Consider the following 21,527-nt stretch of genomic DNA (forward strand, 5'->3'; position numbering starts at 1 on the left):
ACATGACCACTGGAAAAACCAGAGCCTTGACTAGATGGACCTTTGTTGGCAAAGTAATGTCTCTGCTTTTTAATATGCTATCTAGGTTGGTCATAACTTTCCTTCCAAGGAGTAAGTGTCTTTTGATTTCATGACACAGCATAGCACAACCTATAATTTATGTAGCTAAAGTCCCTCATTTTATTTTACTTTTTTTGTCCTTTCTTTAAATAATTTGCAGTGTGTGTGTGTATTTTTGAGTTGCTTGTTGATTAATAGTAATTGATTTCCTGCTCTTTTTGGAAGTGTTACATAGTGGAAGGAACCTTTTCTATTCCTCTCTATTAGCCCTCTGTTAAATGCAGTTTAGTTATTTTTCTCTTGGGTGTAGCTCTGTAATTACATACTCTTCTATTTGCCGTTGACCTTGGGTCAGTGTTTCTCAACATCGACTGTGTATTGGAATCACCTGGGGGATCTTTTGGACACCAGTCCCCAGGCTGCATTTGGAACAAGTAATCAGAACTCCAGAGGTAGGTCCAGGCATCAGCATGTTTTAAAGCTCCCTGGGGATGGGAAAGTACAGCCAAGGTTAAAAACCACTGCCTTGAATTGAAAGGTTCTGATGCCTGGCAGGTGACAACCATGACTATAGAAGTCTTCAGCTTTTAAGGGCTGTACTCAGACAAACTCAGCTCCCAGTGCCATAGTAGGCATCCTTTGTTGTGTTTCTGTGGAGGCAAGCAGAGAAGGATCGGGAAGGTGTTGTAACTTGGCCCGTGTCTGTTAGCCAGCAGTGGCTTTTCCATCACCCGGTGCAGTGACAGCCTCTGAGCTTGGTGAAAGCTCCCAGGCTCCAGTGATTAAGTCATTATCCCCAGGAGCCAGTCTTGACCAGAGTAAATGATCAGCACAGATGTTCCGACCGTGCCAGAGGGAATAACCTTCTCACGTTGTCATGGGCGCATACACGTTTGATGACATTTCTTACCGAGAGCCTGACTGACCGAGCTCAAGGTGACTTTTGTTTCATGTTAGGGAGACTCAGGGCAACTGAAAAGGTACACTCAAGGAACTTTTATAAAGAGATATCGAGGTTATTTTGAACATACATGTCTGGGGATAGTATTTCATAAGTAGCAACATTTTTAAGGGATGGCGTCAACAGCATTTTGCTCACAAGAATCTTTTTATAAATGCAAGATTCTAACCTTGTGACGTGGGGATTGCTGGAGCATTTGTTAATACTATTCAAGGCTGAATTTCAAAGATTTGGAGCTTGGTTTCCTGAGCGAGAGTTAGAGAGACCTGAGCTGGGGGCATGTGGGGGACCCCCTACCTGTTCTGAAGGAGGACACTGCTGAGAGCAGCTTCTCCGCTTCCATTTTACTGGGGATGTGATGTCCTTTACTGAGGGACAGTGGAAAGAGAGTAGGGTTCTGTCGCCTGCACTAGCTGAATCCCGACAGAAGTGGTTGCAGCAGCAGAGCTTTCTTACACAAAGATACCTGGGGTGGCACCCGCATTCCAGAGTTCCTTAAGTCAGTCATTTAACCACGCTCCAGCTTGGGCGGGAATCTCTTCAGTTTGTGACTTCCTTGGCTTTTTCTTTCTGGTATGGTTGCTCTCTGGCCCTAAATATCATGAAGGGGCAGCAGAGGATGAAATGGCTACATACCACTGACCCAATGGGCATGAATCTGAGCAAACCCCGGGAGATCGTGAAGGACAGAGGAGCTTGGCCTGCTGCAGTCCATGGGGTCGCAGAGTCGGACACAGCTGAGCCACTGAACCACAGCAAGCACCTGACGACTTCAAAGGGCTGGAAAAGAAGGGGGTCATTTCTCCTCTGGGTCTTGTTTTAATCAGGAAGGAAAAGCTTTTCAGGGGCTCCCAGCCGACTTCTCAGATTTCAAACCTGGAGCTGAATGCTGTTCTTTATTTCCCCCTCAAACCCATATCTGCAGGAGGGGTTAGTTTACCGTGGTTGGTGTAAGCTAGCGGTTAGCCAGCTTTTCTTGGTAAAGAGTCCGTGACTATCTGGGCTTTGTAAGCCACCTCTAGTCTCTGTTTTAGGCTCCTCTTTCTTTTTTTTAACATTTGTTGTTCAGTTGTTAAGTCCTGTCCTGCTCGTTGGCACCTCATGGACTGCAGCACGCCAGGCTCCCCTGTCCTTCACCATCTCCCAGAGTTTGCTCAAACTCACGTCCATTGAGTCGGTGATGCCATCCAACCATCTCATCCTCTGTCGCCCCCTTCTCCTCCTGTCCTCAATCTTTCCCAGCATCAGGGTCTTTTCCAATGAGTTAGTTCTTTGCATCAGATGACCAAAGTATTGGAGCTTCAGCATCAGTCCTTCTAGTGAATATTCAGGGTTGATTTCCTTTAGGATTGACTGGTTTTCTTAACCTTGGGAAAGTGTAAATATCATTATTATATCTAGGGGTGTGTGCCAGACATGAACTCATTAATTGCTTTTCATCTCCTGAGGCTGGTGGAGGTGCCATCATCTCTGCCACCCGTTTTCAGAAAAGCTTTGATTTTGTTAGCACACTGAGTGGGCAGCCAGCTGTTTGCTTCAGTATCTAATTTGTTAACTTTGTTGTGAGGATTATTACATGTCATAGCTAAATAAAACAAAGAATGTAGTTCTGGGGGTATCATAGGCCCTCAGCTGATGTATTTATATCATTATTGCTGTTCACGGTTATTGTCGTCGTAATTCTTGTTTCATTCCTGTAGAATTCTGTCATCTAAACTCGTTTGAGCTGTGTGCATGGAATTCTTTTTAGATTGTAGTAAAACGTTATTTGGTGATTTTTTTAGTTGGTTCAGTCTTCTGTTGTGGGGCAGCGTGTCCTCTAAACTCCACATCTCATCAATTTATACAAAAATTTAAAGTTCTGAGATTGTCATACGAAGTGAATAGATCAGACAGAGACAAATAGCATATCACATATATGTGAAATCTAAAAAAAAAAAGATACATATGCACTTATTTACAAAACAGAAACAGAGTCACAGACATGGGGAAGCATGGTGGGTAGGAATAACTTAGGAGGTTGGAATTAACATATACAGGCTACTATATATAAAATAAATAATCAGCAAAGACCTGCTGTACAACACAGGGGAATAACCTATATGAGAAAAGAATCTGAAAAAGAATAGATACATGCATGTGGATAACTGAATTAGTTTAAACTAGGCAATGGCACCCCACTCTAGTACTCTTGCCTGGAAAATCCCATGGACGGAGGAGCCTGGTGGGCTGTAGTCCATGGGGTCGCTAAGAGTCAGACAGGACTGAGCGACTTTACTTTCACTTTTCACTTTCATGCATTGGAGAAGGAAATGGCAACCCACTCCAGTGTTCTTGCCTGGAGAATCCCAGGGACGGGGGAGCCTGGTGGGCTGCCGTCTGTGGGGTCACACAGAGTCAGACACGACTTAAGCGACTTAGCAGCAGCAGCACAACATTGTTCAACTGTTTTTTGTTGTTGTTCAGTCACTCAGTCATGTCTAACTCTTTGCGACCCCATGGGCTGCAGCACGCCAGGCTTCCCTGTCCTTCACCATCTCCCGGAGTTTGCTCTAGCTCATGTCCATTGAGTTGGTGATGCCATCCAACCATCTCATCCTCTGTCGTCCCCTTCTCTTCCCCGCTTCAATCTTTCCCAGCACTAGGGTCTTCGCCAACAAGTTGGTTCTTCACATCAGGTGGCTAAAGTATTAAAGCTTCAGCATCAGTCCCTCAATGAATATTCAGGATTGATTTCCTTTAGGATGGACTGGTTTGATCTCCTTGCAGTCCAAGGGGCACTCAAGAACTTTATTCCAATATAAAATAAAAGTTTTAAAAGAAGTATTGTTTTGGCCAAAATGTTCTTTCTGATTTTCCCCTAATATCTCATGGAAAAACCTGAAGGAAAATTTTGGCCAACCCAATAATTAGGCAATGGTCGATTTGATGAAGAAACATTGGGGTATGAATTCTCAAGACTCCAGTTATCTTTTCATTGAAACGGAGTTATTATTCTTACTATACTCACCCGCTTAGACTAGCTTGCAGAAAACCTTCACATTTCAGTGGCTTAATACAAGAAAAATATTATTCCTTGCTCATGCCCTATGTCCCAAATGAATCGTCAGGAAACCCCGCCCCACACAATGACTCAGTGACCCGGCCGGATTGCGGCTCTGTCATCGTGTGGTCGTACCATCTGGAGAAGATGGCCTTGTCCCCCGTCTCCATGACGACGGCGCATCTTGCTGCCTCAGCCCGGAAGTGACGTATTTCACGTCTCGTATTTCAGTGACGAGAACTGATCACGTGGGCCAGTCCAGCGGCCAGGGTGATCGTGTGCAGTTGCAGCGTGCTCACTCTTCGTTTCAGGATGCAGGATATAGTTCCCCGACCAGGGATCGAACCTGGGCTCCCCTATCTTGAAGAACATGGAGTCTTAGCCATTGGACAACCAGGGAAGTCCCTCCTGCCTTATTTTAAGTTTGGATGTTTTTTCTTAAGACCCATGCAAGAAATTTCATAATTGAGAAAAATAGGAAGGAAGAAGAAGGTCGCCCGGATGAGCTCCCCTGGGGTGAGGCAGTAACCAGCGACCCTCAGTGACCTCACACAAGTGCTCTTTTACTCACTTCACGTCGGGTACAGCTGGACGAGGCTCCGACTGCGCTCTTGCAGAAACGCCATGTACCGCAAGTGGGTGTTGAAGGTGTCTGTGGCAGGAGAGGAGGGGACCAGAGATTCCAGCCTGGGCTTTTCACTGATTCCTGAACTAGAAGGGGCACCTGCCGTTTCTACTCACATCCCACCGTCCAGAACAAACCACAGGGAGGCTCAGAAAAACGGGGAGATGTGCGTGCTTTCAGAGGGCATTCAGTGTCTCTACTGCGCGTTTCAGAAATACAGAAGAATTTGTAAAGGTGTGCTTCCTGTCCAAAGGCCCCAAAGCATCTTGATGACAGTCATGGTATTCTAACTAAACTTATATTTGAATCTGCACGTTTCACACTTAAGAATGTGGATTTCTAGGAGAGCAGCTAAAGGTTAGTGTAACCGAAGATCGTGATGACATTGAATTAGGGAAGATTCTAATGTGTGAAATTCTATGAATGATTAAAAAAATATGTTTGGGGAAGAATAGTAATTAATTACGCCAACAAACATTTGTAGCCCCAGGTAAAACATACTTAAAGAGAGAGAGCCGTTCGTTCTCGTCTGAGGTGATAAATTCTGCTGTCTTGGGATGCAGCAAGCTGTAGGTTTGGCGTTTAGGGGTGCACTGCCTCAGTTTCGCATATGGGAAAGCCGCACACTCGGCGGACCTTCCCTTAAGGGCTGCAAGCTGCCCTCTCAAGATGAGACAAGTCAAGTGATGCTTATGAGCTTTCTCCTGATGACTAGTTGTCATGCAGCCTTGTGGCACTTGGCTTTCTGATTCTAAGTTTTCGAGCATGTTCACTCAGTCGTGTCTGACTCTTTCAACCCCAAGGGCTACAGCCCACCAGGCTCCTCTGTCCATGGAAATTTTCAGGCAAGACTACTGGAGTGGGTTGCTATTTCCTTCTCCAGGGGATCTTCCCAACCCAGGGATCGAACCCGGGTCTCCTGCATTGCAGGCAGTTTCTTTACCCTCTAAGCCACCTGGGGAGTCTGATTCTCTGTTGTTGTTCTTCAGTCACCAAGTTGTGTCTGACTCTTTGTGACCCCGTGGACGGCAGCAGGCCAGCCTTCCCTGTCCTTCACTGTCTCCTGGAGTGTGCTCAAACTCATATCCACTGAGTCAGCAATGCCATCCAACCGTCTCATCCTCTGTCGTCCCCTTCTCCTCCTGCCCTCAATCTTTCCCAGCATCAGGGTCTTTTCCAATGAGTCGGCTCTTCAAATCAGGTAGTCAAAGTATTGGAGTTTCAGCTTTAGCATCATTCCTTCCAAAGAAATCCCAGGGCTGATCTCCTTCAGAATGGACTGGTTGGATCTCCTTGCAGTCCAAGGGACTCTCAAGAGTCTTCTCTAACACCACAGTTCAAAAGCATCAGTTCTTCAGCGCTCAGCCTTCTTTATAGTCCAACTCTCACATCTGTACACAGTTTACTTATCTGTAAAATGGACCTCATAGAAATACTGTGACAGTTGAATAGACGTGAACACAAAGTCCTAAGAATCTCTGACTTAATGATGGTTCCTTTGTTCTTCTTTATCTTATACTTGTTAACATGAGCTGTAAAATCTATAATCTGGATCTTTGTTAGTTACAGGATGACAAACCCTACCGATCTGCCAGGGACTGAGTGGGTTCCCGGGGAACTGGGACTGGACTTTCAGTGTTTTTGGTTTTGTTTTGGTTTATAAATTTTTATTAAAATTGAAAGTTGGGGAACTCCCTGGCGGTCCAGTAGTTGGAGCTCTATGCTCCCACTGCAGGAGGCAAGGGTTCAATCCCTGGTTGGGGAACTGAGATCCTGCATGCAGTGCCCGATGTCCAGCGGGCTTTCAGTTTCAAAACCAGGAATGTCCGGGGCAAAGTGGAATGAGTCGATCCCTACACATACTAGAGCATCTTGGAAGCTGATTGTGGCCGACTCACTGGAAAAGAGCCTGATTCCGGGAAAGACTGAGGGCAGGAGGAGAAGGGGATGACAGAGGATGAGATGGCTGGATGGCATCACTGACTCAATGGACATGAGTTTGGGTAAACTCCGGGAGTTGGTGATGGACAGGGAGGCCTAGCGTGCTACAGTCCATGGGGTCTCAAAGAGCCGGACACGACTGAGCGACTGAAGGACAACCCTCGCTTCCTGTCCGTGTTATACTCCACTCCCCCGTGGTCCCTAGGGGTCCATGTGACACGGTTTCTAAACCTCTTGTGGGCACCCCTGGCTCAGCCCGCAGCCTGCCCAGCGGCAGCACGTGGTCGCAGTGAAATGGAAAGAACAAGAGAAACAGCTTGCCCTGGACTTCACGCCTTCCTCCTCCCACAGACGTGTCTTTCTTTCCCTTTCTACAGCGGACTCTGCGGGTGTTGTTGGGTCCCTGTGCCCGAGGGGTGGGAAACAGCCCTCGGGGGCCGCTGAATGGCCTTGCTTTGTCCACAGGCGTGTTTTTCCCACTGTTTGTGATGCCTGACAGGGTCGTTTTTGTTCTGGGCTGAGCTGGTTTGGGAAGGCGGGCTGCTGAGAAAGCCACGGGGTGCTCTGGCCTCCGGGGGCCTCTCCGGGGAGCTGCTGCCCAGCACCCCCGAGGTGCCCCTCGGCCGGCGGAGGTCAGCTGGGGCCTCTGCCTTCTGTTCCAAGTCTGGTTCTGATAGTTATGGGAACTGTCACCAGCTTCTCTGGCTCCGGAGCGGCCAGGAACGAGCCCAGGCCAGCGAGATTCCACTTTAATTGTCAATCACACGTCACCAAAAAAAAAAAAAACCAGAAGCCAGCTATGTGCTATGCACCACTTTCCATAACTTTTCCTCCCTGCTTGGCAGTCAGATTGCTTTCTTTTGCAGAAAGCACGAAGTCAGTTTCAGTCAGAATTTCTGTGTAGAAATCCGAAAGCAGGCGGTTTGGAAAGGAAGGTGAAGTGAGGGGGGTTTTCTGCTCGCCCTGGGAATGAGTCGCACGCCCTCGGGGTCGGAACGTGCAAACGCCAGGCTGCACCATGCCCTGCCTGCAGCCCCTGGCCGTGCGCAGAGCCCCTCACCAGCGGGCTTTGGATCCCGCCGGGGGCAGAGCCGGCCGGAGCGACAGTGCGGGCCGCCGCCTCAGTGAGCAGGGGCAGCTCAGCATCTTCTCTACGGGGCATGGACTCTGGTCTGCTGACCTGTGTCGCAAGGACATTCCAGCCGCCGGGAGAAGCTTGGCTGCTCTCTGGATTCCAGAACAGGCAGTGCTACCATAAAACGACACCAGAACACACTGTGCTTTTCGGTGCTACCGGGTCTGCGTGGAGCCGCCTCCGTCCCCCCTGGGGCAACGACAGAAGTAGTTTCTAGACTGAACTCTAGACCCCCAGCCCAAAGGACCTTGGTTCGAGCCCCACTTCTAGCCTGTGTTAGTCTGAGGGCTTTGGCTAGAGTTCTTAAGCGTGCTGAGCTACAGCTTCATCGTTCGTCTACAGGCCAGGGGGTGTTTGTGGCCTGCTTGTGTCGCTCTGAATGATGCGGTTCTGGTATTTCTGGGCAAATCTTGTCCTTCGTGGGCTTCCCTGGTGGCTCAGCTGTAAGGAATCTGCCCGCCAATGCAGGAGACGTGGACTTGATCCCTGGCTCAGGAAGATCCGCTGGAGAAGGAAATGGCAACCCACTCCAGTGTTCTTGCCTGGAGAATTCCATGGACAGAGGGGCCTGGCTGGCTACAGCCCATGGGGTCGAAAAAATTGGACACACTTAGCGACTAAACAACAACAGAGGGTGCTGCTGCTGCTGCTGCTGCTGCTAAGTCGCTCCAGTCGTGTCCGACTCTGTGCGACCCCAGAGACGGCAGCCCACCAGGCTCCCCGTCCCTGGGATTCTCCAGGCAAGAACACTGCAGTGGGTTGCCATTTCCTTCTCCAATGCATGAAAGGGAAAAGTGAAAGAGAAGTCGCTCAGTCGTGTCTGACTCCAGCGACCCCATGGACTACAGCCTACCAGGCTCCCCTGTCCATGGGGTTTTCCAGGCAAAAGTACTGGAGTGGGGTGCCATTGCCTTCTCCAAACAGAGGATGAGTGACCATATATAACAAACACGCATAGGAAAAGACAAGAATGCTGGGATCTTTTAATACTTAATACTTTTAATACTTTAATGCTGGGTGTTTTAATACTTCTCAGGACCAATTTGTGGTGTTGAGAAGACTCTTGAGAGTCCCTTGGACTGCAAGATCAAACGAGTCCATCCTAAAGAAATCAGCCCTGAATATTCATTGGAAGGACTGATGCTGAAGCTGAAGCTCCAATACTTTGGCCACCTGATGTAAAGGCTGACTCATTGGAAAAGACCTTGGTGCTGGGGAAGATTGAGGGCAGGAGGAGAAGGGGGTGACAGAGGATGAGATGGCTGGATGACATCACCGACTTGATGGACATGAGTTTGAGCAAGCTCCAGGAGATGGTGATGGACAGGGAAGCCTGGTGTGCTGCAGTCCATGAGGTCTCAAAGAGTCAGACACAACTTAGCGACTGAACAACAACAACACTTCTTGGGGAGGAATCTTGAGCTGCTGTTGTATCTAATACTGAAAAACACCTGCTTGGCCTGCTCCGCAGGCATCACGTTGTTTGGTGCTTATGGGCTGATGTTTGTTAGGAAGTGTGTGATCTGTGACTAGGAAGGTTTGAGATGATCAAGGGGGCAGGGGAGGAAGGAAGAGGGTTGTGTGGAGCTGTGAATGCCATTGTGGCGAGCTTCCTTTAATTGTGTGTTGGTTGGTTCTTCTAGAGGCTCAGGACTGCGTTCCCTTCCACGTTCACTGCCGCCGGGTTGAGTATTAAGCAATGGTTTTCGACTCAGGCTTTTTGCTGAGACAACACGGAACATCCTGGAAACGCTATGCTGTATGTGTGTGTGTGTGCTCAGTCACTTCAGTTGTGTCCCACTCTTTGTGACCTCGTGGACTGTAGCCTGCCAGGCTCCTCTGTCTGTGGGATTTCCCAGGGAATGGGTACCCATGCAAGCATTCTTGCCTGGGAAATCCCGTGAACAGAGGAGCCTGGCAGGCTGCAGCCCATGGGGTTACAGGGATCCGACACCGCTGAGGACATATGGGCGTTCCCTGGCGCAGGGCAAAGCCTGCAGAAAGCATAACAATGTTTAGAGTAATGATGTATGATTTTAAAATTATTGAGACTTCCCCTGTGGTCCAGGGGCTGAGACTCCACACTCCCAATGCAGGAGGCCCGGGTTCAATCCCTGGTCAGGAAACGACCCCACGTACTGCAGCTAAGGATTCTGCATGCCACCACCACTACTCGGTGCAGGCAAATAAACACACAAGCTAGGAGCTGGAGTATCGGCAAACCTTCCCTCCCAGAGTGTCTTCTCTGGTCAGCCTATACAGAAATGTGTCTCATACCACCCTCATTTGGATCTCTGTCCACTTCAGAGGTCTTGAATTTTTTCTAAGTGGATTGACTGTAAGTTCTTGAAGCTGAGTGACTTAGCATATCATTTCCCACTTGTGTTTTGTTTAAAAGAGCCAAACGTATTTCATTGCAACCAAGGCATGCTGGCTGTGCCACTGGTCACTTAACAATTATGTATAAATAGTCATCTTTACAACCCGTGTTTGCATATTCCATTTGAATGGAATATTTTGCAACTAAAAAAAGAAAACGTTTACAAAACTATGGTTAGTGTCTGCAGAAAATAGTCACAATAAAATGCTAAGGGATAAAAGCGGTATTAAAATTACATACACAGAGAGGTCTGGATTGTATGAGAAATTTCTGTATCTATGTTAACATATATATATTAAATAGTTAAAGATATACGCACAAAAATAGTCTGCAGAGTCATGCACTGAAATACTAACGTTAGCTTTGCCTGGGTGGTTGGGATTCATTTGGGTAATTTTAATTTTCTTCTTTGCCCCTTTCTTTATTCTCTAAATTTTTATAATCAGTATTTTTACTTGTGAGCTCAGAAATCCAGTGCTGTATGTTTTTAAAAGTGTTTTATTATTCTTTAAGCCTCCCTGGTAAGATATCTTTTAAAATTTATTTTTATTTTTTATTTTGGCCAGTGATGAAGAAGCTAGAAACCCAGAGTCCTAGATTTGAGATGTTGTTTTAGCCAAGAGGACTTGGAGAAGAGGGGTTAATGTACATAAATGATTGTTGACCCCGGAGAGGATTTGGAGATGACTTAACATACAGGAATATGATCAGGGCTCAGGAGGTTTTCGAGCGGTGCCTGCCCCATCGGGTCTGCAGGATCCCCTGGTCTCCGCACGTGTTCTCATGGTTTCTTAGGAGGTCCTCTGTCTACCCCGACACGTGTTGGTTGCAGCAAGACCCACTGCAGCTTGATTCCCAAGACCAAAATAGTCCAGTGAGTCACTCGGGTATATTCTGGATCAAAGATTTAAAAACCAAAGCATGCACATGGTCTTCATGCCTTAGTCAGAGTGAACGTCAGGTAGTTTCAATGGCAAGGCTACCAGCATGGCTGTCGCTCAAAGACAGCCAGAGTCCTGTTGCAGTGAAGACGGAAGGCTCCCTGTGAGCAGACTTTCCCGGTCATGATGTGTTATGGTATGCTCTGTGATTTTAGTTGCTGGTTTGCATTCTCTGTGATGTTTAATGGGGCTTCCCTGGTGGCTCAGAAGGTAAGGAATCTGCCTGCAATGCCGGAGACCCAGGTTTGATCCCTGGGGCAGGAAGATCCCCTGGAGAAGGGAATGGCGACGTTTACGTTTAACGCAATGTAAGCTACATGCCAAGCTCTGGGTGAAGGACACAGACCAAAGCAGAGGAGAGTAGTATTATCAAGCACGGACCAGCAGGAGGCCGTGCCTCTGACTAGCGGGGCCTGCCCGTCCTCACATCACTTGTCTTGGTTTCATGCTCAACAGTATCCTCTTTCATTCTCCAAAATGTCCCGTCCGGGATGGTCATTTTATAGGGTCCCCCTGCGGCCGAGGTGGCTACAGGGTGAATCTGGATTCTATAATTTCATCTCTGTCTGCACAGCAGTTGTCTGCCTGGCAAAAATGTCACAGCCACACCCAAGGGCACAGGCTTCATAATGCCCCGCCCCTCCCTCCCCTGCAGTGGCTGCTGCCAATGCCTTTGTATTTGTGAAGCCTTTTCAGATAGAGAAATGGAACAGCTGAGGGAGCGCTGGAAGATGAAAGCTCCAGACGGTTCCATCTCTTTCCGACCCCACAGCTGACCCAAGTGATGGTCGTGCGTCTAGGACTCTGAACAGCGCACTTGGGGCCATTGGGAGAAAACCCTGAAGACACAGTGAAACGGACAAGCTGCCTCGACTTTTTTAATGCTGAGTTGGGAGGATATCGTAAATTTTTTTAAATTTACTTTTAATTGAAGCGTAATTGCTTTACAATAGTGTGTTGGTTTCAGCCCCACGTCCAGCCTTGGCTTTGATTCTTTGACTTTGAAGCCACAAATTGTCTTCTTCATCGTGAGAATTTGCAATCCTGTGTCTTTCATCCCTTTGTAGACGCCCCCTCGGTCCCCTTGTCCTTTAGAAGAATGAGTGTTGAACAGGCCACACAGCGGATTTGCTCAGGATTTAACACCCCGAGGCTTCCCAGGTGGCTCAGTGGTGAAGAACCTGCCTGCCAAGCAGGAGACGCAGGTTCTATCCCTGGGTGGGGAAGATACCCTGGAGGAGGAAATGGCAATCCACTTCAGTCTTCTTGCCTGAGAAATCCCATGGACGGAGGAGCCTGGAGGGCTACAGTATATGGGGTCGCAAAGAGTCGGACATGACTTAGCAACTAAACAACAACAGTTACCCTAGAAGCCGGAAAAATCGGTCTCTAGGGACGAATTCAAGGAGGAGTCACATTGAGACGAGTGTAGTTTGACAAAGGCCTCGCAGTTTTCTGGTTCCTGCCCTAGGAGCCGGTTAATGAGACCGGGAAGACATTTGCATCTTCTGAAATAGGGCATGTGTTTCTGGAAACCCTAGTGCTCTGTAAATTTAAGATGAAGGATTGTGCTCCTTTAAAAGGAAAACGGGTATAAAATTTTCTCGGGTCCATGAGCCTGCTGAGAGATGATGATCACTGTGTATCCTCTCCCTGGAAAATTATGCATGTGACGCACAAAGTCTCCCTCATTTCAGAGGGTTCAGCCCATTTCACTGTGCGGATTGCAGGTTAATGCAGCAGATACAATCAGTTGCTGCTCTGATAGCCACGCTTGTCACCGCCCTTCCTTCTTCCTGTAAGAAGCCCCGTTCCCCTTGGGTATGTCACCTCCTCTGTGTGATTTGAGGGCTTGAGAGGTGGCCCCGACCCCAGCCCCGGGTGGAGGCGATAGGGAGGATGGTTGCTCTAAGCCAATCACGATGGTCCTGTGTCTTTTGCCAGAGACTGGTTCTGGCACACTTACGTGATGCTTTGTTGGCAAATGAGACAGAAGTGTCATTCTGCTGGGGAGCTTTGGGCAAAATTTCACCACTGTTAAACTGAGAAGCATTTGGTAGCGTGCAGTAAGCTGTCTTGACGCTCTTTTAGAGGTATTATAGGAAGGGGTAAATGCAGGGGTGCACGCATGTCCGTCTAGTCAGGGCTGTGGTTTTCCAGTGGTCACGTATGGACGTGAGAGTTGGACTGTGAAGAAGGCTGAGCACTGAAGAATTGATGCTTTTGAACTGTGGTGTTGGAGAAGACTCTTGGGAGTCCCTTGGACTGCAAGGAGATCCAACCAGTCCATCCTAAAGGAGATCAGTCCTGATTATTCATTGGAAGGACTGATGCTGAAGCTGAAACTCCAATACTTTGGCCACCTGATTCGAAGAGCTGACTCACTGGAAAAGACCCTGATGCTGGGAAAGACTGAAGGCAGAAGGAGAAGGGGACGACAGAGGATGAGATGGCTGGATGGCATCACCAACTCCATGGACATGAGTTTGAGTAAACTCTGGGAGTTGGTGATGGACAGGGAGGCCTTATGTGCTGCAGTCTATGGGGTCGCAGAGTCGGAGACGACTGAGCGACTGAACTGAACAGATGCATGTTTATATTTGTGTGTGTGCGCTCAGTCGTGTCCGAGTCTTTGCAACTCCGTGGGCTGTAGCCTGCCAGGCTCCTCTGTCCTTGGGTCCCAGGCAAGAATACTGGAGCGAGTTGCCATTTCGTCCTCCACGGGATCTTCCTGACCCAGGGATTGAACCCACATCTCCTGCGTATCTGCGTATGTACACCCAAATTCATATGTGTCCTGCCTCTGATGGGCGGGCTGATGAAGGGGCCAAGAAGAAACGACACTAAGCCATGACGACCGTGCTGACATTGACCCCACCGCCCGACGCTGAAAGGAAACAAGTCTGCGTGTAGAAACCCCAGGGATGAGCATGAATCGAGGTGTTGCTGGAGGAGCAGGTGTTTTTCTCATGCTGAGGCCATACCTGAGCCTTTACCGACTCTTTTGTGACCCCATGGACTGTTGCCCCCCAGGCTCTTCTGTCCATGGGATTTCCAGCCTGGAGTGGGTTGCCATTTCTTTCTCCAGAGGATCTTCCTGCCCCAGAGATCTAAGCCACATCTCTTGCGTCTTCTGCATTGGCAGTCGAATTCTTTACCACTGAGCCACCAGAGAAGCCTTTATCAGGCCACCCCACCGTTCCGCCTAGTGGCTGCTTTGGAACAGTGAGGCCTGTGGTCAAACCAACGGATCCCTCGGTCACACACCTGTTGCATGTGCTGGGACGCAGATCTGTGCCTTGGTCTGCCGCCTCGTGGTGGCCCGGCGGCGGGCTCGGCTTTCTCGCAGCCGTGGATGCAGTGGTGCGCTTGCAGAGGCCTTCAGGGCAGGGAAGGCACAGCTGTATTCGGGTTAAGTGAGCATGAAGTCCAGGAAGCACGTCGCTCTCTCCTCCTTCGCTTTAGGGTGCCAGGTCTGTTAATAATTAGCCCCTCGCGGGGAGCCGGCTGAGACCCCTGCAGGTGCTGTAGGACCGACCACAGTGGCAATGGTTGGGTTGTTGGTCAGAGGGAGCCTGTATCCTGGGCACAGGCATAGCCTCCCTGCCTGCCACCTGAGCTGCCCAAACCTGGGTCCCTATGTGCCAGCCAGGTCAGGGGACGGAGAGAGGAGGCTGGCTGACGTCCACAGGTGATTCATGCATTCTTCCGAGAACACCTCAGGCACCCAGATCTGCTGACTCACGTGGCTCCGGGGGCAGGTGGATTGCCCCACGACCTCCGCTGCCGCCCGGCGCTCTTGGGCTTCAGCCCACATTTCTGCTGTGTCCTGACTCTGAGCTCAGAGCTTGAAATAGAGGCTTGTGCGGGAGAGCCTTGTTTATCAGCGTGATCTCAGTCAGTAGGAGGGCCCAGGGCATGAGGCAGGATGGAGGGGCAGTCCCCACCGCTCACCGGTGGAGGCAGCTGGTGTTTAAACTGTCTCCTAAGAGCCCTGACGGCGGATCTGAGAGCCGTGCGCCGCGGGTACCGTGGGGTTGCATCACGCCTGCCCATCCTGGTTCGCAGATCACAGGGGCCCCACGTGCTTCAGCCCCCGGGTTCCTCCAGTGTCAGAGAACTCAGCGCAGGAACCCCGAGATAGCAGAGGGTGCTCGGGGCAGCCAGAGAGGAGGCGCTTTGGCTCCCTCTGTTTAGAAGCTGCTCAGAACCTGTGCTGAGTTAGAAAAGCCACATCGGGGAGGCAGGTTGGGGGCGTGATGGAGAGAAACTGGGAGCCGGATACAAGTTGCACACACCCCACTCCAGGTGGTCAAGCAGGAGAATCCAGGCTGGGGCAGAGTACAGCTTGGTGCACTCTTGATCTCACCGCACAGCCTTGCGTTTGCCCCGGTCATTCTAAAGTTCAGTGCTGAGGCGTCAGGCGGGCCGCAGCCCAGCTACCTCAGAGCTGGGGAAATGCCCTCAGCCCTGAGGACACAGACTGGGAGGGGTTTCGAGCTGAGCTGTAGGTTAAACGTAGGTGTCTCCATTTTTCCTCCTGGGTCAGATCAAGCTTGTGCTTGCACCTGGATTCAGTTCACGGCAAACTGATGCGGTCAGGTTAATAATGCACAGAAGGGAGGGTGGTGTGTGGTCGGTGATCACAGCTTCTGCAAGGATGTCTGCCCCAGGTTGCCTTCTGCTAGGAAAGGGACGACTCCAATAGCTGTATCTACAGCTGTGTTTCTCCTTTTATAAAATGAGTTAATGAAATCCTTACATTCATCTTGATTTTTTTATAAATATCTAGGAATTTAATTTTGATATGATACTGTTACCTATTCACATCCCATAGTCCAATGTCATCAATTTTTGAAATAATGCCCTTTACATGTTTTTTTGTTTTTTATTGGAGTATGATTGCTTTACAGTGTTGTTAGCCCCGCCCTACAATGAAGCGAGTCAGCTCTGTGTACACACACATCCCCTCCCTCCTGGGCCTCCCTGGCCCCCTCCCCACTCCACCCCAGGTCATCCCGGAGCGCCGAGCTGAGCTCCCCGTGCTGTACAGCAGCTCCCCACTAGCTCTGTTTTATACATGGCAGTGCATGTCCGTCAGTGCTACAAGAAACCTTTTTAACAAACAGTGGTCTGTGTATTCAGAGCAGTGTTAAATGTAACAGAACTTCAGTGTCACTGTGGGACGTGAGCAGTTCCTCGCAGCCCTGTGTGGCAGCCTTTGACTGATGGTGAGCGCATTTGGGGAACTGAGCCCAGGAGATGTGCTTTCACTTTCTGTAGTGGGTCTTTGGCTGCTCGGTTAGTGGTATTTGCTCTCTTCCCCGGCACAGAAGGGTTTCGAGAGTAACCCGATATTCCCAAGTTGACAGTTTTCTTACTTGTTTGTAAAATTTAAGAAAAAAGTCATTTAAAAGAATCATTCAGGGCCATCCCCAGTGGTTCAGTGGCTAAAGACTCCAGGCTTCCAGTGCGGGGGCCGGGTTCCGTCCCTCGTCAGGGAACTAGACCCCACGTGCTGCAACTGAGACTCGGTGTGGCCAAATAAATAGGAAAAAAGAAGTAGCATTGTTAGATCACACAGTCTCTTTCCAAGTTTTAATGAAATAGCTTGTTTTTGTAGAGTGGCTTTGAGATTCAAATGCACAAAAAGGAGAGCGCATAGCGTTGGCCTCAGAAGACGTTCAATCTGTTAGTTGTGTAATCTGTAAACTAGCCTGACCACAGAACTTTCCAGCAAAGGAATTGAGTCCAGAAAAGTCAAGCGACTTCTGTCTCTAAGTTTCTAGTTAGCGGCAGACTCAGAAAAAGAGCTGCGGCTCTGACAGCGTCTAAACTCTCGATACCACCTGTCACCACTTCTTTCTGGTCCTTTAAAGACGTCCTTTAACTTGCTGTTAACTGTTTGCTGGCTTTTATGGCATTAGATTTTATTCTTCACTTTTTAGGCTAGTTTTCTGAATCGGTCACATGTTTACATGGGTCAAATTGAGAAAGCACACAAAAGGTTACTGTTCATTGTCTTTTTCCTACTGTGTCCTCTGGTATCCTGTTTTTACTATTACTATTTTCTAATGTATTTTTCCAAAGACTTTACACATGTATGAGCAAATCTGTTTATACATTTCTTGCCATTTTAAAATACAGAGTAGCATATAGTCTTTTGCATCTAGAGTTTTTTGCTTAATGTATTAAGGTATTTCTATATTAATGTATTACAAATTCCACATTCTCTTCTCAACTACACAGAATTTCGTTGTTCAAACGCCCTACACTTTACTGAGTCCAACCTTGGTGTTGTGCATTTGATGTGACAGATAGTGTCTTGTTGAGTAAACTTGTCCATCCATCATTTTTCATAAAAGGGAGCTACCTCTGCAGGATATGGGTCTAGTGATGGAATAGCTAGGACAAAGGGAACGTGCATTTGTAAAACAGATTTTTGTTGAACTACCCACAATAGGGCTTATACCAATTTACTCTCTTACCATCATCTTAGGGAATTTTAAATTACAAGGAGAAATTACAATACCATACTGGCCCTACTTCATTTATCTAGTGATAGTTGTCTATTTGAGGGGTTGATAGGAGTCAAGGCAAAATCAGAGATCAGGAATAGGTCAAGGACATTCAGTTTTGCTGCTTCTATTCAACTGTGTATTGCCAGGGCATTTAGGCAAGAACATGAAATAAAACCCATCCACATTGGGAAGGAAGAAGGAAAAATATCACTATCATATAGAAAATCCCAAGGAATCCCCTAAAAATCTATTAGAACTGATACGCAAGATCAGCAAAGTTGCAAGATACAAATTCAATACACCAAAGTCAATTGTATTATTATGCACTAGCAGTGAACAATTTGAAAATGAAATTAAGAAAAACAATTCCATTTATAATAGCACTAAAATGATATAATAATTGGGAATAAAGTTAATAAAGTAAGTACAAGTCAAACTCTGAAAGTTACATTGTCAAGAGAAATTAAAGAAGACCTAAAAAAGTATTAATAGAAAGATGAACATACAGAGTATTGTCAAGATGGCAATAGCCCAAATTAATCTGCAGGCTCAATGCAATCCCATCAGAATTCCAGCCCGCTTCTTTGCAGAAATTGACAAACTGATCCTAAAATTTATATGACAATGCAAGAGACTCACAATAGCTACACAACCTTGAAAAAGAGGAACAGTCTTTGAGGAATCACACTTTCTGATTTTAAAACTTACTGCAAAGCTACAGTAATCAAGATGGTGTAATACTGGCATAAGGATAAACATAGATCCATGGAGGCAAATTGAGAGCCCAGAAACAAATTCTCATTACAATCAGTTTATTTTCAACAGGGTCCCCATACAATTCAATAAGAAAAGCGCAGTCTTTTCAGCAAATAGTTCTCAGAAAACTGGATTGTTGTTCAATAGTTAAGTCCAATTGTTGTTATTCAATAGTTAAGACTCTTTGTGACTCCATGAACTGCTGCACACCAGGCTTCCCTGTCCTTCACCGTCTCTGAGAGTTTGCTCGTTTGACTCATGTGCATTGAATCAGTGATGCCATTCGACCATCTCATCCTCTGTCGTCCCCTTCTCCTCCTGCCTTCAATCTTTCCCAGCATCAGGGTCTTTTCCAGTGAGTCAGCTCTTCGAATCAGGTGGCTAAAGTATTGGAGCATCAGCTTCAGCATCAGTCCTTTCAATGAATATTCAGAGTTGATTTCCTTTAGGATTGACTGCTTTGATCTCCTTTCCACACGCAAAAGAGTGAATTTAAGCCCCACCTTACACCACATACAAAAATTGCTTCAAAGTGAATCAAAGACCTAAATGTAAGAACTAAAACTGTGAAGCCCTTAGAATAACACATAGGTATAAATCTTCATGACCTTGAATTAGGCAATGTTATCTTAGATATGACAACAAACCCACACGTGGGGCTTCATCAAAATTAAAAGCTTTTTTATGGCAAAGGCACCATCAAGAAAGTAAAAAGATAACTCATGGCATGAGAGAAAATATTTATAAACTATATATCTGACTAGAGACTTGTTCTAGAAAGAACTTTTATAGCTTAATAATAAAAAGACAAATAACCCAATTAAAAAACAATAAAGAATTTGAACAGACATTTCTCCAAGAAGATATATAAATGGTCAATAAATACATGAATTATGCTCAATGTTATTGTCAGAGAATTGCAAACCACATTGAGATACCACTTTATATCTACTAAAATGCTGCTGCTGCTGCTGCTGCTGAGTCGCTTCAGTCGTGTCCAACTCTGTGTGACCCCATAGACAGTAGCCCACCAGGCTCCTCTGTCCAAAGGATTCTCCAGGCAAGAATACTGGAGTGGCTTGCCATGCCCTCCTCCAGGGGATCTTCCTGACTCAGGGGTTGAACCGGCGTCTCTTATGTCTCTGCATTGGTAGGCGGGTTCCTTACCACTAGCGCCACCTGGGAAGCCCATTTATACCACTGCGATCATTCAAAAAAAGTTAAAGCATGCTTTCTCAACTATGCTTAAAAGGAGACAGCATGTAACTGCTTGTTGCTGCTGCTGCTGCTGCTGCTGCTGCTGCTAAGTCACTTCAGTCGTGTCCGACTCTGTGACCCCATAGACGGCAGCCCACCAGGCTCCCCGGTCCCTGGGATTCTCCAGGCAAGAACACTGGAGTGGGTTGCCATTTCCTTCTCCAATGCATGAAAGTGAAAAGTGAAAGTGAAGCCGCTCAGTCATGTCCGACTCTTTGAGACCCCCGTGGACTGTAGCCCACCAGGCTCCTCCATCCATGGGATTTTCCAGGCAAGAGTACTGGAGTGGGGTGCTATTGCCTTCTCCCCACTAAGATGACTATTATCAAAAACATAGAAAATAAGTGTTGGCAAGGAATGCAGGGAAATTGGAACATTCATTCATTGCTGATGAAAGTGTAAAATGGTTTAGCTGCTTTGGTATAGTTTGAAAGTTTGGCACTTTCAAATAAAAAATTAAAGGTTAGAGTAATTTCACTCCTAGGTGTACATATACTCAAGAGAGTTGAAAATTTACATCTGCATCCAACCATGTTCATGAATGTCCATAAGCAGCATTGTTCATAATAGCTAGAAAGTGGGAAAATCTAAATGTCAGCTGATGGATGAAGAAATAAAATGTGGCATGTCTGTATGAGAAAATATGATTAGGTAACAGAAAGGAAGAAGTACTGGTACATGCTACAGTGTGGATGAGCCTTTAAAACTATACTTCACTGAAAACATTTTATTTACATGAAGCGTCAAGAATCGGCTAATCTACAGACAGGATGTAGGTTAGTGGTTGCCCCTCATGGCTCAGCGGTAAAGAATCCGCCTGCCAATGCAGGAGATGTGGGTTTGATCCCTGGGTCAGGAAGATCCCCTGGAGAAGGAAGTATCAACCCACTCCAGTGTTCTTGCCTGGAGAATTGCATGGATGGAGGAGCCTGGTGAGCTACAGTCCGTGGGGTCGCAAAGAGTTGGACACGAATGAGTAACTAAACATCAACAACAACACGACCAGAAGGAGAAAAATGGAGAGTGACCGCTAAGAGGCATGGTGTTTCTTTTGTGGGTGATGAACATCTTGTAGAGTTGATTGCGGTGACGATTGTACAGTTCTGAATGTGCAAAAAGCCGTTGGATGATGCATTTTAAGTAAGGAACTATGTTATGTGAATTATATCTCAATAAAACTGCTGTAATAAAAATCGAAGAGCCGAAGTAATGTCTGGATCTACTGTAGACCTTGAGGTTTGCAGCTCTGGAGATGAAGGATTCCAACTCTTGAGTAACAAACTTTCTAAAATTCATTGAAGAGTAAAACATATCGTGTTCTCACATGTGACCTTGGGGACTCATGGACGGTTCTTGAGCTGGGAACCACTTTTGACTTTTGTTGCCAGGTTTTGTGATGAGCAGCTTTGGAATGGAAAAGCTTCTGAGAAAGAAAAAGAGTTTAGGCTGCACCTGCCTACTTTGCAATGGTACATAATTGAGCTGCTTGTTGGAATTTTCTCTTATGTTTCTCACAGAATATTAGCTACTTCCTCAGGAGCTCATGTTCTGCAAGTCTCCTCGGTAAAATTTTGTTTGAAACTACAAGAGCTCCTCTGCTGACCGACTGTGGCTGCTTCTAATGCGTCTTGGCCTCATATTTCCTGGACCCCATGGGAAATCTTGGCAGAACACCCTGTTTTATATGTCAATACTTCCCTTCACACTGAATTTTCTTCCTGTTGTCATTCTTTATGTCCTTGCTTCTTGTCTTGGAGAGGGACCCTCCACGCCTTTCTCTGAGTCTAACCTCTCTCCTCTGTGCTGTTGATCCCATCACATCCACAGGGATTGCATCCACCATCGCTGGGCATTTCTCTGGTCTCTGTTCCCCACGGACTTCTTTTCTTGGCTGGACTGTTGCCCAA

General features: G+C 47.2%; 1 protein-coding gene across 3 annotated transcripts in view; it reads left to right on the forward strand.

Moving 5' to 3' along the window:
* The window catches only part of MAP2K6 (mitogen-activated protein kinase kinase 6), a 150,971-nt gene that overhangs the window by 35,426 nt on the left and 94,018 nt on the right, over nt 1-21,527 (forward strand). Inside the window, exon 1 of one of the 3 annotated variants that reach the window (XM_070388992.1) lies at nt 11,096-11,222. The exons of the other annotated variants lie outside the window; for them this stretch is intronic. Within the exon in view, the coding sequence (XP_070245093.1) occupies nt 11,210-11,222 (13 nt within the window). The 5' untranslated portion in view covers nt 11,096-11,209. Of the gene's footprint in view, nt 1-11,095; nt 11,223-21,527 lie in introns of those variants that run through there. 3 annotated transcript variants of the gene reach the window in all.

The sequence above is a fragment of the Bos mutus genome, chromosome 19, assembly GCF_027580195.1.
Source record: "Bos mutus isolate GX-2022 chromosome 19, NWIPB_WYAK_1.1, whole genome shotgun sequence".
Classification (NCBI taxonomy): Eukaryota; Metazoa; Chordata; class Mammalia; order Artiodactyla; family Bovidae; genus Bos; species Bos mutus.